At 34.3% G+C, this 13,914-nt stretch overlaps 1 protein-coding gene across 7 annotated transcripts in view; it reads right to left on the bottom strand.

The window, feature by feature from the left end:
• PTBP3 (polypyrimidine tract binding protein 3) overlaps positions 1-13,914 on the bottom strand; it is a 93,652-nt gene that overhangs the window by 23,947 nt on the left and 55,791 nt on the right. For all 7 annotated transcript variants that reach the window (XM_037152799.2, XM_037152801.2, XM_053656141.1 and 4 more), the window contains 2 exons: positions 10,680-10,790; positions 9,018-9,192 (listed from right to left, as the gene is read on the bottom strand). In XM_037152799.2, coding sequence (XP_037008694.1) covers positions 9,018-9,192; positions 10,680-10,790 — 286 coding nt within the window. The remainder of the gene's footprint in view (positions 1-9,017; positions 9,193-10,679; positions 10,791-13,914) is intronic.

The following is a 13,914-nucleotide window of genomic DNA, read 5'->3' as shown; positions in this document are numbered from 1 at the left end:
CAACACTAACTAATTGCTAGGTAAAAATACATTTTATTTTTATTTTATTTATTTACTTTTTTAAATATCAATGTATGGTTGCCTCTCCTTCCCCTGCTGGGACCTGGCCTGCAACCCAGGCATGTGCCCTGACTGGGAATCAAACTACAATCCTCTGGTTCACAGGCCCACTGAGCTACGCCATCCAGGGCAGTAAAAATAAAATTTTAAAAGACAGTATCATGAGTTCAGAAAAGGTAAACTTCAGAAGAGGTACAAGGAGTTAAGGAAGCATGAGCAAAATATGAGACTATCTGGAGAAATGCACTCCAGGAGTAACACAGAAGGAAAAACCAGCACAACAATCCAGAGGTGGGAACATAACTAACATGTTTTAGAAATAGGCAGGATATCAGTTTGGGTGGCAGAGGAGCAGGGAGGGAACATCAAAGGAGATATGTCAAAAAAGTCAAATTGGAGTGGATGGTATAGGGCTTGGTAATCCAATATAAGAATGAGGGCATTTACTCTAAAAGAAATGAGAACCTTTGGAGGGTCATCAGCATTAGACTGAATTATATGACTTGGTTTTCTTATTTATATACAATAAACTACACATATAGAAGGTGCTATGTGAACAATTCTGATGTATATTTAAAATATGTGAAATTATCATCACAATTGAGATAACAGGTATTTCCATCACCTCAAAAATGTCCTTGTGTTTCTTTGTGGTCCATCTCTTTCCAAACCCTGTCTGTCCTCAGACAACCACTGATCTGCTTTCTGGCAAGTTAGACTAGTTTGCATTTAACAGAATCATATATCAACAGCATCACATATTTTTTATTTGCTTTCATTCATAGTAATATTTCATCTGGACTCTTTTAAAAAAATTTTTATTTATTTATCTTTAAAGAGGAAGGGAAGGAGAGAGGGAGAGAAATATGAATGTATGTTTGCCTCTTGTGCATCCTCTGCTGGGAACTGGCCTGCAACCCAGGCATGTGCCCTGACTGGGAATCAAACTGCAACCCTTTGGTTTGCAGGCCCATGCTCAACCCACTGAGCTACACCAGCCAGGGCTCATCTGGATTCTTTCATTCAGTAATCCTGTTGTCCTTATCAATTTGTTCCTTTTATATTGCTACATAGTATTTCATCACATGGATTATTCTGTTTATCCATTTCATCACATGAATTAATCACATTTTATTTATCCAAAATTACATTTTGTTTATCCATTCGCCTGTAACAGAATTATTTCTAGATTTTGGTCATTATGAATAAAATTACCATGAACATTTGTGTACAAGTATTTGTGTGAACATAAAAACAGTATGCTAATAAAAAATGTTCCACATCCTTGAAACAGTGAGACTTTTTAATTTCTATTTCCCTGATGACTACAGATGTTGAGCCTCTTTTCCTGCACATACACCATCTTGTGTAAAGTAACTCTTCAAATTTTTTGCCCATTTTTATTGGTTCCTTTGTTTTCTTATTATGCTATAAGAGAGTTCTTTATACACCTTGATATAATGAATTTGTCTGATGTATATGTTGCAAATATTTTTCTTCCAGTCTGTAGCATGCCTTTTGGTTTTCATGATGGTATTTTAAAAGCAGTAATACTTAAATTTTAAGGTATGATATAGAAATAATTTCATTTTATGGTTGTGCTTTTTGTGTTCTAAGAGACCTCTGCACATCCCAGGTTGCAAAGATTTCTCTTACATTCTCTTCTAGAAGTTTTATAGCTTTAAATTCTACACAGAGGTCTAAGATCCATTTCAAGTTGTCAGTATGGTATAGATATGAATCAATGTTTATTTTTTTCAATATGGATACCCATCTTTCCAAACTCTACTTGAAAGAGTTTCCTTTCCCTATCATATTTTACACTGGCAATTTTGTTGAAAAGCAATTAACTACATATGTGTGAGGTTTATTTCTAGATTCCCTATTCTGCTCCATTAATCTATATATCTACCTTTCCAACACTACCATATTGGCTTGATTACTGCAACTTTGTATTATCTTGCAATTACAATTTTTTAAAAATTCTTTAGAATATCCTCGATACTTTCTTTTTCCATTTCTATATGAATCTTAGAAGTATAGTGTATCTTACTAAAGAAAAAATTACTAAGTTTTTTTCAAGGTTGCTGAACATGAAATCAAGAAACTCTGCCTTTCTGTATCAGCAACAGTTAGAAAACAAAATAACAATGATAGCTAAAATTTACATTGCACTTATGCCATGCACTATTCTAAACTCTTTATATATACTAGCTAGCACATTTAATGTTCATCATAACCCTATCAATTAAGTGCTACTATTATGCTCATTCCATGTATAAGGAAACAAAAGTACAGAGCAGTTAAGCAATTTGCCCAAGGTTATACAGATAATAAATATTAGATCAAAAATATGACCAGTAAAATGACAATGAACTCACAACTACAAACAACTGAAACTAAAACTAAAAAAACAAAAACAAACTAAAGCAAAAAACTAGAATAGGAACAGAATCACAGGAATGGAGATCATATGGAGGGTTATCAGCGAGGTTAAGAGTAGTATAGGAATGGGAGAAGCCAAAGAACTTATATGTATGACCCATGGACATGAACTAAGGGTGGGGGCAGAGGGGAGATGCTGGAGGGAGAGGGGTACAGGGTGCAAGGAGATAAAGGAGAGGAAAAAATGGGATAACTGAGTAACATAATCAATAAAATATACTTTAAAAATAAATAAATATTAGCCCTGGCTGGTGTAGCTCAGTGGATTGAGCATGGGCCTGTGAAACAGATGATCGCAGTTCGAGTCCCAGTCAGGGCACATGTCTGGGTTGCAGGCCAGTTCTCAGCAGGGGCCAGTTCCCAGCAGGGGATGCACCAGAAGCAACTATACATTGATATTTCTCTCCTTCCCTTCCCCTCTAAAGATAAATAAATAAAATCTTTAAAAAATAAAATAAAAAAATAAATCAGTCATAACATACAATAAATAAATAAATACATAAATAGTAGTTCTAGAATTAGAATTTTAAAAGTATGGTTCCTAGAAATAAATCTAAGAAAACATCCCAATGTTTATGGAGAAAAGTCACCAACTTTACTGAAAGACATTAAGGAACATCCAAATGAATGGAGATGTGAGATGTACAATGTTCAAAGACTGAAGATTCTACTGTAAAGATGCCAGTATCTTCTAAGTTAGGGTGTCAAACTCATTTTCACTGGGGGCCACAGAAGCCTCACCATTGCCTTCAAAGGGCCGAATGTAATTTTAGGACTGTGCAAATGTAACTATTCCTTAACAGTTAAGCGAGAGCTTTGCACCGCCACCAGGCAGAAACAAGGTGCCGGGATGGCTACAAGGTGGAGGGCCAGATTCAGCCCAGGGAGCCTTGTGTTTGCCACCTGTGCTCTGAGTGATACAGAAAATCAATGTAATCCAATCAAAACCCCAATAGCTTTTTTGGTAAGTTGATCCTAAAATTCATGTGTAAATGGTCATTGCCTAGATACTCTTGAAGAATAAGGTAAAAAAACTTCCTCTATCAGATATTGAGACCTGTGGTAATGACAAAAGACAAACAGACCAATGGAACAACGCCCAGAAAACTACTTAAGCAAACATTAAGCTGAAGTTTTAACGTTATAACAATGCTGAAACTATTTTTTATTTATTATAGGATCAAGCAAGTAAGTCTAATGGAAACTAGATTTTTCATTCTTGATGAAGGAAGTTATCAATATAAAAAAAGGGTGCTGGGTTGGAATTAGAGGTATCCATTACAATTTGTGTTTTTTAAACAAATACACAGAAAAATGGAGCACATACACACATATATTCTACTAATGTCCATTTAAGGTTCCTAACCCTGAAAGGGTTACTCATCTGGATGGAACATCGTCCCGTACACCAAAAGGTTGCAGGTTTGATACCCAGTTGGGGCACCTATGGGAGACAACCACTGTCTGTCTGTCTGTCTTTCCCTCCCCCCCCCCAAAGTCAGCAAACATCCTTGGGTGAGGATTTAAATGAATAAATGAGTGAGTGAGTGAGTGAGTGAGTGAATGAATGAATGAATGAATGAAGTAAAGTACTTACAAGCAATGATGTCCTCTTAGCAATGAGCATATCTAATGCCTGGATATTAATTTCCAAATACCATTTCTCATTAAAAGAAACCTTTTTCAGAGCTAAGGTAGGGAAAGTAAAAAAAGATCTGATATATCTTCTGCCAGAAAGTAAGAAAGTGCTCAAATGATGATGAGGATATTTCAAGAGGCCACAGAAGCCAGTGTGAAATAGCTCCCACTGGCCGAATCTGAGAGAGCATAAGCATAAGATGAAAAATTAGTGTATAAAATTATAACACACAGAATAAGAATTTATGAATCCACACTGACATAAAAATAGGTAAATGAGTAGTAAATAAGCCATAGAAATCTAATGCATAGTATAGTAAATATAGGCATCATACTGTAATTATGTAATGTGGTACTATTATACTGGCAATCATATAATATACAAAAGCATCAAAGTAACATGTTGTACACCTTAAATGCACACACTGTTATATGTCACATGTATTCAAAATGAATAAATGAATGAATGGGATGATGTTAAGAAAAAGTCCTTTATAATAAAATCCCAGCTAATAAATGTAGAAGAAATAATGGAATTATCAAATCACCAATACAGCAACCACCATAGCAACAACTAATCTTTGCAATGGATGCTAAAACTATTATCTACAGTCTCAACACATCTCCACAAATTAATTACAAAAAGAAAAACAGTGACTTTACTGGAAGAAACTTGGCAGAAACCACTTTAATAAGTGATTGTAGGGGTCTGGAATAAGTTACCCCAAGAAGTACCTTTGTGGTAGGCAGATTATTTTGAGCTAAAGGCTACTACTGAAACCCTGCAGGCTGAAGAGAAGCTTTTGCCCTCATTTAACTCCCCAAAAGAATTTAAATTAGAAGACTTGCACCAGAAATAACTTTTATGATCAATCTATCTATTGATACATGACAGGGCAAACTACCAATTACTAAACAAATGTCTGCTTTTCTTATCCTACAGTGACCTTTCTGCCCTCTGGAGACCCAGTGCGGAATGTTACACAAACCTCATAGTCTCTTTCTGTCACTGGACCTCTCATGCATGTGGGGTCTTTGACTCTCTTCATGCACGTAGGGTTCCCATACGTGTACTTAAGTTTTGCTATTTTCTCTTGTTACTCTATCTCATGCAGATTTAATTATTAATATTAGACCAGCTGGAAAAACCTGGAGGGTATAGGAAAGTTTCTTCCTCCCCCCATGATCAAAGTTATTATAACCAGGAACAGGAAAAACTGGCATTGAGTGTCTCCTGACGTGATAAACTGAGAAAAACACATTATTTCAGCCAAAAAAACAAAAAACCACACACACACACTCATACTGAGAGACATTCTATATAATACCTGATCTGAACTCAAAAAATGCAAAGGTGGCGATAGACAAAGAATGAAGAAATGTTCCAAATTAAAGAACTCTAAGAAAGCACGACAAATATGTTAGCCTAATACTGGTTTGATCTTTACCAGAAAATATTCTCTTATAAAGAACATTACTTTCTTGACTGGCAAAATTTTAAAAGGTCTATGGATTAGATAGTAGTGTTGTATGAATGCTGATTCCAATAACTGAACTTTAATTTAGGTAAGACTGACCTTGTTCTTAGAAAATACAACAGTGAGAATTAAGAAGTAAAGGCGTATCACTTACTCTCCAGTGATTCGGGGGGGACTGGAGTGACCTACGGACGGACGGACACACACACACACACACACACACACACACACACACAATCAGAGAGATATCTCTCTGTACACATACATGTGGCATGATGTTAATAATTGAGGAATATGAATGAAAAATATAAGGCAATTTTTGGCATATTCTTGCAACTTGAATTATTTCAAAACAAAGTTACTAAAAGATTATAAACTTTAGAAGTATATAGCTTTATGATGTCAGGGTAACAAAAGATTTCTTAAGACAGAAAAACACAAATATAAGGAAAATGGCAAATAAATTTGACCACATAAAAATAGCATAAAGCCAAAAATGGGAGAAACACATATAAACCAATACACATAACCAAAACAGGACTAGTGCCTGGAATATATATTTTTTAATTTCTACAAATAAATACAGGAAAAAGAAAGAAACCAAACCTGAAAACAAGCAAGAGAGCTGAACAGAAAAATTTGTAAGGGGGAACAGCCAATAAACATATAAAAATATGTTTAACCTTACTGGTGATCAGGAAAATTTCACAGCAGCACTGTTCATAATAGGCTCAAACTAAAATAACCCAAATGTCTATTCACAGAATGGAGAAACAAACTATGGTATATTCACACAATGGTAACCTATACACTTGATACTACTGAGAATGAATAAGCAAAAGTCACATATATGAATATGAATGAATCACAAGTCACAACAAAAAAAATAAACAGCATGATTCCATTTATATAAGGTTCTAAATATAGGAGGAAACATTTTTTAAATTAGCACTTAGGGCTTCATAATAAGTGGTCAGAAAACAAAAACAAAAAGCTAAAAGGCAAAAGAATGATTATCATCAAATTTGAGACTGGTCATCTTTGGGAGAGTGGACCACAATCATTAAGAAGGGTACAAAAAGTGCTTCTTGAGTATGTATAAATATTTAATTTCTTAACCTAGTTGACAATTACATGGGTATTTAAAAACTTATTTACATGTTTTATAAGCTTTTCTATAGATATAATACAAGGTGAGGTAAAAATAGGCTTACAGTTGTGAGTACATGAAACAGTTTATTCTTCTATCATTATTTATTAATTATTATATTATTTTCCATATGAACAACTGTAAACCTACTTTTTCCTTACCCTATTATGTACCACTAAAAAACAGGGATGGAGTGCTTACAATTCAACCCTAGGAACTTTAAATGGCAACAAAAAGAAAGAACAAATGGGTAGGGAAAAAGTTAGGAGCATGTGGTATTTCAGAAGCCAAGAGAAAAAGGAGGAAATAGTAAACTTTCACACAATATAAAAAGTATTCTCTGATGACCCTGGCTGGTGTAGCTCAGTGGATTGAGCAAACAACCAAGGTTCAATTTCTGGTCAGGGCACATGCCTGGGTTGCAGGCCAGTTCCTGGCAGGGGGACACATGAGAAGCAACTGTACATTGGTATTTCTCTCCCTCTCTCCTTCCCCTCTAAAGATAAATAAATAAAATGTTTAAAAAATTTTTTAAATAAATAAAAATATTAAAAAATTATTCTCTGATGAATCACCTATCTTAGGATATAGGCATCACTTCACAATGACTTAGAATTTTAACACAATGAAAAATGTATTGTTTGGATATTTTATATTCAGAAACCAAATATCCTCATATTTTTAAATTGTCCTCTTTCCACAATGCGGAACATTAATTACACCAACAGTATATATTCAGTTATTACAGTTAAGTGTAGTTCTGCATTTCAGAGTCAGTTTTGGCAAACTTCATTGATAGCCCCAATTTCTATCAGGTGTTACTTAACTGGTAACTACAAAGACCTTTGGCTCTGCAAAACTGGACGTGTAAGTAGGAGCTGGTAACAAATACAAAACACAAACACTAGTCAGACCAAAGCAGAAATTTAAAACAATTTTAGGAACTTGAACTTAAACACAGTTCACCTGACTTTTTCCAGTTATAAATAACAAAAAGCTTTTACTTGAAAATAAAGTTAAAACTGTTTTCTAGAAAATTTTGGACAACCATTTGGCTATGGATTATTTTTTCTCACCTGTAAAATGAAGATGGACTAAAAACCACTCAAAGTCTCAATTAGCAATATTTTATGTTGTCATTTGGGAAAAGAAAAATCAATCATGAAGAGTAATAAAGTTTAACAGTCTATCTAAATATAAACCACACTTTTGAGAAGTGTAAAATCGAAAAGTAGCATACATTTACCTAATATACCCAACTGGGCCATCCACTGCTTTTTCCTTAACATTAAAGGTTTATTTAAAGAGCATAAACACAATCTCGGTCAGGGCACATACAAGAATCAACCAATGGATGAGTAAATAAGTGGAACAACAAACTGGTGTTTCCTTCTCCTCCCTCTCTTAAATCAGTAATAAAAAAAAAAATGAAACCGAAAGTATCAATATGCTGAGAACTAGTTTTAAATAAAAGGAAGCTCTTCAAAGCAACGTGTGCAGAGACAATTAAAAAATCTGCATTTTTAAAAATGCAAAACTACAACTTCCCACAAACTTAAAGATGAAAGTTCAGATGTTGAAAAAACAAAATAAAATAAATACCGTTCTTTGAATAAAAAAAGAATATACCACTAATTTAGGTTCTTGTTTTAAAATATCACTACCTAAAAAGAGAAAAGCATTTCTCTCAAGAGCAATTAAGCCAATATTTTGCTGGCTATAAACCAACATAGTTATCTCTGGCTGGTGTGGCTCAGTGGACTAGGCGCTGGTCTGCGAACCAAAGGGCCACCAGTTCAATTCCCAGACAGGGCACATGCCTGGGTTGTGGCCCCCAGTGGGGGGTGCGTGAGAATCAACCACACGTTGCTGTATTGTTGCTTCTCCCCCTCTCTTTCTCCTTCCCTTCCCCTTTCTCTAAATAAATATTTTTTAAAATATCAACATATTTAAACTAATGTTAATATGTAAAAGACTACTGATTTGAAGCAAATGGTTGTATGGCTGATAAAGAATAGTATTAATGTTAGAAAATAAATCTGTAATTTTTAACTTGTTTTGCCAAGTAACAGAATCTACAAATATTAAAATCTAAATAATGGACACATTTCATTCTATAATCCTTGCTATCCTTTGGAAATCCTGAGAGAATCCAAGAAGAAAAGGCTAACTGACATAACACGAATTAATAAATGAAACGGTGTAAGTTCGGAAAACTTGCTGTGACCCAAAACGGAACTACTCACCAAAAGCAGCAGCCATAGGGGGTTCAAGGGATGGATGGCCATCACCAGTAGGAAGGTCTAAGCGAGTGAAGTCTCTGCTTTTGTCATTATTGTATTTCACATTAAGGCTGGTGAGCTTGGAGAAGTCAATACGCAGAGTGCAGCATGCATTATAAATATTCTGGCCATCCAGAGCCTAAAGCATGTAAGAAAGGGACTGATATTTTGCAAGAAAACAACACTGATAAATCAAGTAGCCTGTACTTTGACACAGAATGGCTATCAGATATAAAGCAGAAAGCAATGGAATATAAAAACCAAAGACCTTTATTTATGTTTACCTCTGTCACTCTATGTACCTAAGAGAGAAAAAGAAAATCTCTCAGTCTCAGTTTTTTCATCTGTAAAATAAGGATAATAATCCCTATCTTGTTTCTAGTAAGACCAAGTGGAAGAGGAGAAATGTAAAGGCTTGAAAAATATTATGTATACTTGGACATTGTATTAGCTATTATTATGATTATTTTGTCAGCAAAAATGTTTAAAGATTTTAATTTTCCATTTCATCTTAATTCTTTTAATATAGTTTATATATATTTAAATGAAATAAAACCTTTCTGAGTGATACTTATCAGAACAACAATACATAAAGTATTATGTACCATTTTTTTCTTCTCTTATAAATTTATTTTTTAATACTGTGAATAATAAGCTGAGGGAAATTTGGAGTCAGTTCTGATACAAGACCAAATATTAGTAATCCCTCCCCTTCACAAAAAAAAAAAATCTGTAACCACTTATGACTTCCGTAAATACCCACACTTATAAAAATAGATACAAGACACATAAAAATGAAACAAAAATACACAAATATGCAAAATACCCTAACTTGTAATAGTATTTAGTGAGTACGCCATCATTAAGGTACAAAATAATATAAATATGGAGGTAGAAGGTACAGCACATATAAAAGCTCTATTTCTAATTCAGAGCTAGACACTATGTGGTACACAAAAGTACAACAAACCTTGTCGCTATCTTTGGGAAGAATTTAGAAATAATTCAGATACTGATATAAGACAGATTCTGGTCAAGGATAGCTACTACCAGGAAATGGGTCAGATATAACTAAACTGAATGCGAAATTTTGTATCTTGTCAAAAGTCAAGCATTCATGCACTAAAGCAAAGCAAAAAACACTATGAATTGACAGCAACCTATTTCCTGAGATTTAATACCTTCACTAATTCAGAGTTCAACAAGATTCAACAGTGAGTGCAGTTGCAAAAATAGTGAAATCAATCTCTGGCTAATTTAATAGAAAAAGTGAAGGTCAAAGGCAAAAATAATTCTACTTCACTAGTCAGACTATCAGAAATACTTGTGCTCGATTTTAGATTTTAAATATAACAAACAGAAATACCAGAGATGAGAAATTATAGGTGATTTAAAACCATTTCATATGAACAAAGAATTTTTAGCTTACTGTAAAAAAAAGCACACGAAATAATATATTTAAAAATGATAATTTTATAAATGTGTATTTTACAATTAAAAAATACATGATAAACTGGAGCAAGGAAGAAGACATGTTTTCTTCTTTATTGAAGAAGAAGAATGGTTTTCTTTGGTATCACTGAAGTGACTGATTAACACTTGAAAAATAAAAAAAATAATAATTACCATTTTGGCATATTGTGCATTCAATGGGTCAGCATACTGAAGCAAGGCTTGAAACTGGTTATTCTTTGTAAAGGTGATAATTTTCAAGACTGTGCCAAATTTAGAAAATATCTGGAAAAAAGTTCACATTAGGTTAAATTCAAAGAAAAATTAAACTAACATGTCTTTATAAATACAATTTGATTCATGAATCCCATTTTTAAATGAAAATAATTTCCTCTATTAAAATTGTTGGTACCAAAACAACTTAAATCAAGCCTAAGCCATTAGAGTTTCAACACCCATGCATGGCTTAAAACAGAACCTAAACCAATAGGCATTCAAATATTTAACCTATTTTATATGTCAAAAATGACACAATACTAAAACAAGACACTACAATAAAAAATAATTAATGTTATAAGATAAATGGGGTTAAAAGTATATAAATGGAAGTTAAAGAGTCATATGGATCATCTATTTCACTCTGACAATCAGCATCATCTACTTCTCAAGATTTTTATAGACAGAGAAACTACAAAGTATTCAATGCAAATTGCTCTATTAATACATGAAATATTCACAGAGCACTGTTCTAAGCACTGGAAAGTCAGCAGTGACCAAACAGAGACAAAAGTCTCTGCCCTTATGAGAAAAGACATGTGATAAATGAGCAAATAAATAACAATGTCTGGTCATAAAAAAGTGTTATGAATTAAAAAAAGAAAAAGAAATGAGAGTAAACCAGAATGCAAGTTGGGAAGGTGCAAGGGCGGTCCAGGAAAGCACCTCTGAAGTGCCTTTGGAGAACAGAAATAAACAGAATGCAGGGAAGGTTTCCTGACGGACTGATTACCAAGTGCATAAACATAAACAGAGCCTCAACTCTTAATGTCTCCTGTACATTATAATCTTTTAGACTTTAAAATGGGACTGAGATAATACTAAGTATCAAATCCTGGTAAAATTAATCTTCAGGGTGATTTTTATTAAGGCAGAACTTGCCAGAAACTGAAAATGTCCACTAGTATTCACTTGCAAAAAGCATATTCATATTAGAACTTTTTAAAATATCAAGCGCATTGGCCACAACTTGCTTATAATATTTTTGTAGCCAACGAAACAGACTTAATAACCAGAATTTTATATTACTAGTATTGCTTCTTTTTACTCGTATTGCTTCTTTTATTTAATATCATAATAATTGACTTTTGCAAGTTATTTATCTTTATTCTGCAATTCAAAAAGATCAGTCCTTTATCCTGAAGAGATTCATCTCTCAGACATTCATAAAATACCCCATATATAATAATACTTGGAAATAATGGATTATATGAGAATATTATTTTGAACTACTCCTTCAGTGCCCAGAGAAATTTTTAGTGTGCAGGGTTGAGTTTGTGTAATAATCAAAGAATGTCTTCTTTATCTACAAATATTCTCTAGGTGATGCCACAGAATCCAATGGCTTTAAATTATCACCCAAATGCTGATGATTACCAGATCTCCAACCTCACATTGCTATGTCAATCCAAATTTATCTCCCAATTGTCTATTTGACATCTCCTACTTGGATATTTACTAGGTATTTCAAACTTGAGATCTGCCCTACCTCCTACTCCTGCCCTGTCTTTTCCCTTGCCTCAGTCTTACTATTTTAGTATAACATAATTCTATTTTACCAGAGTCTCACAGCCAAAATCTAGAAGACAATTTTGATTACTCTCTTTTTCTTCATACACCATTATCTACTCGACCCATCAGCAAATCCTTCCAAATATATCCATAATCATCACTTCCAGTGCCCACATCCTCACCCAGGTCTCCACCATCTCTTCTACTTACAGAACCACACAGCAAGAGTGATTCTGTTAAAACATAAATGTACCCTTCTTCCCCAAATCCTTCAATGGTTTTCCCTCTTACTCAGGTTAAAAATTATAAAGGCTTTACACCATCTGGATCCTAACCGCTTCTCTGACCCTTTTATTTGACTTTCCTACTTTTTACACTACAATGACATCCTTATTTCTGATACCTGAACACATTAAGTACACTTCCATTTTAAGGACTTTGCACTTGGCTGTTTTCTTCTGACTGGACCATTATTCTACCACATACATGCCCAACTAACACCTTAACATCCCTTGTTTGAAATAGCACCACCCCAACCTCAATCACTCTCAATCCTCTTACCATGAACTAAAGGAAAAACCACTAGCTTCTATAGCAGTTTAGTTAATGCCAACTATTAAGCAAAGAATATAATCTTTTAATTAATTGTAAGAGGTGCAAGCAACTCCACACTTCCATGTATTTCCATATCTCAATATTCACTGCACTTATGCTACTACTTATGAAACTGTATCTTACCCACAAAACTACAAAAGCAAAGATCAGTTCCTTACAGTGCAATTTACTGGCATCTGATATTATAGCTAAAATTTCTCAAGTACTTAATATGTAGCAGGCACTGTTCTAAGTGCTTTTACTGCATTAACCCATGTAATACAATGAAGGGATTAGAAACCATCTTTATTCATCCCCATTACATAAATAAGTAAAAGACATAGATGGGGTAAGTTACTTGCCTGGGGTTATAGAGGTAGTAAGTGATAAAGCCAGGAATCAAACCAGTTCCAGACCCTCATGTTATACTACACTTTAGCTGGCTAATGAGACAGAGTGCCAGGGGGAGAAGGCTTAGTTAATGTAATTAGAGAAAGACTGGGGAGGTCTTTGACTGAAAACTCAGTGATTTAGAGTTCAGTTAAGTGACTAACGTCAGTGAAGAGTGTTACCAGCCTAAGAAATAGGAAACAGAAATATACTAAGACAGGAATAGCTGGAGGGAAGGGGAGAGAGTCAAAGGGCCATAAAAGTCAAGGTGCTAAATTAGCAGAGAAGTGTTAGGAAATAGGGTAAAGAGAGGACCAAGGTCTGCATGTGGGGGCCTTTAGGACTCTAGTCAGGAATTTGGTTTGATTTCAACAATGGAAAGGAACATTTAAACAAGGGAGTGCTTGAAAGTCCTAACCCCGAAGTTACTATTGAGGATTCACAGAATTACTCCTCTTCACTTGAAGGACACCATGATCTTTTGGGAGAGAAGGTTTGTTACTGCTCTCAGGGCGGGGTGATAAATGGAATGATAGGACAGGACCACATGACCCTGACTAAATTCACTGCAACAGATGGCAATGTTGAGCCCAAGTAGCAAGAACATCCTTTGTAAAACAGTGTAAGTTAGCAGTAG

The sequence above is a fragment of the Artibeus jamaicensis genome, unplaced genomic scaffold (genome assembly GCF_021234435.1).
Source record: "Artibeus jamaicensis isolate MK-2021 breed Jamaican fruit bat unplaced genomic scaffold, CSHL_Jam_final scaffold_1964, whole genome shotgun sequence".
In the NCBI taxonomy this organism is placed as follows: Eukaryota; Metazoa; Chordata; class Mammalia; order Chiroptera; family Phyllostomidae; genus Artibeus; species Artibeus jamaicensis.
This window is presented reverse-complemented; position numbering and strand designations above follow the sequence as displayed.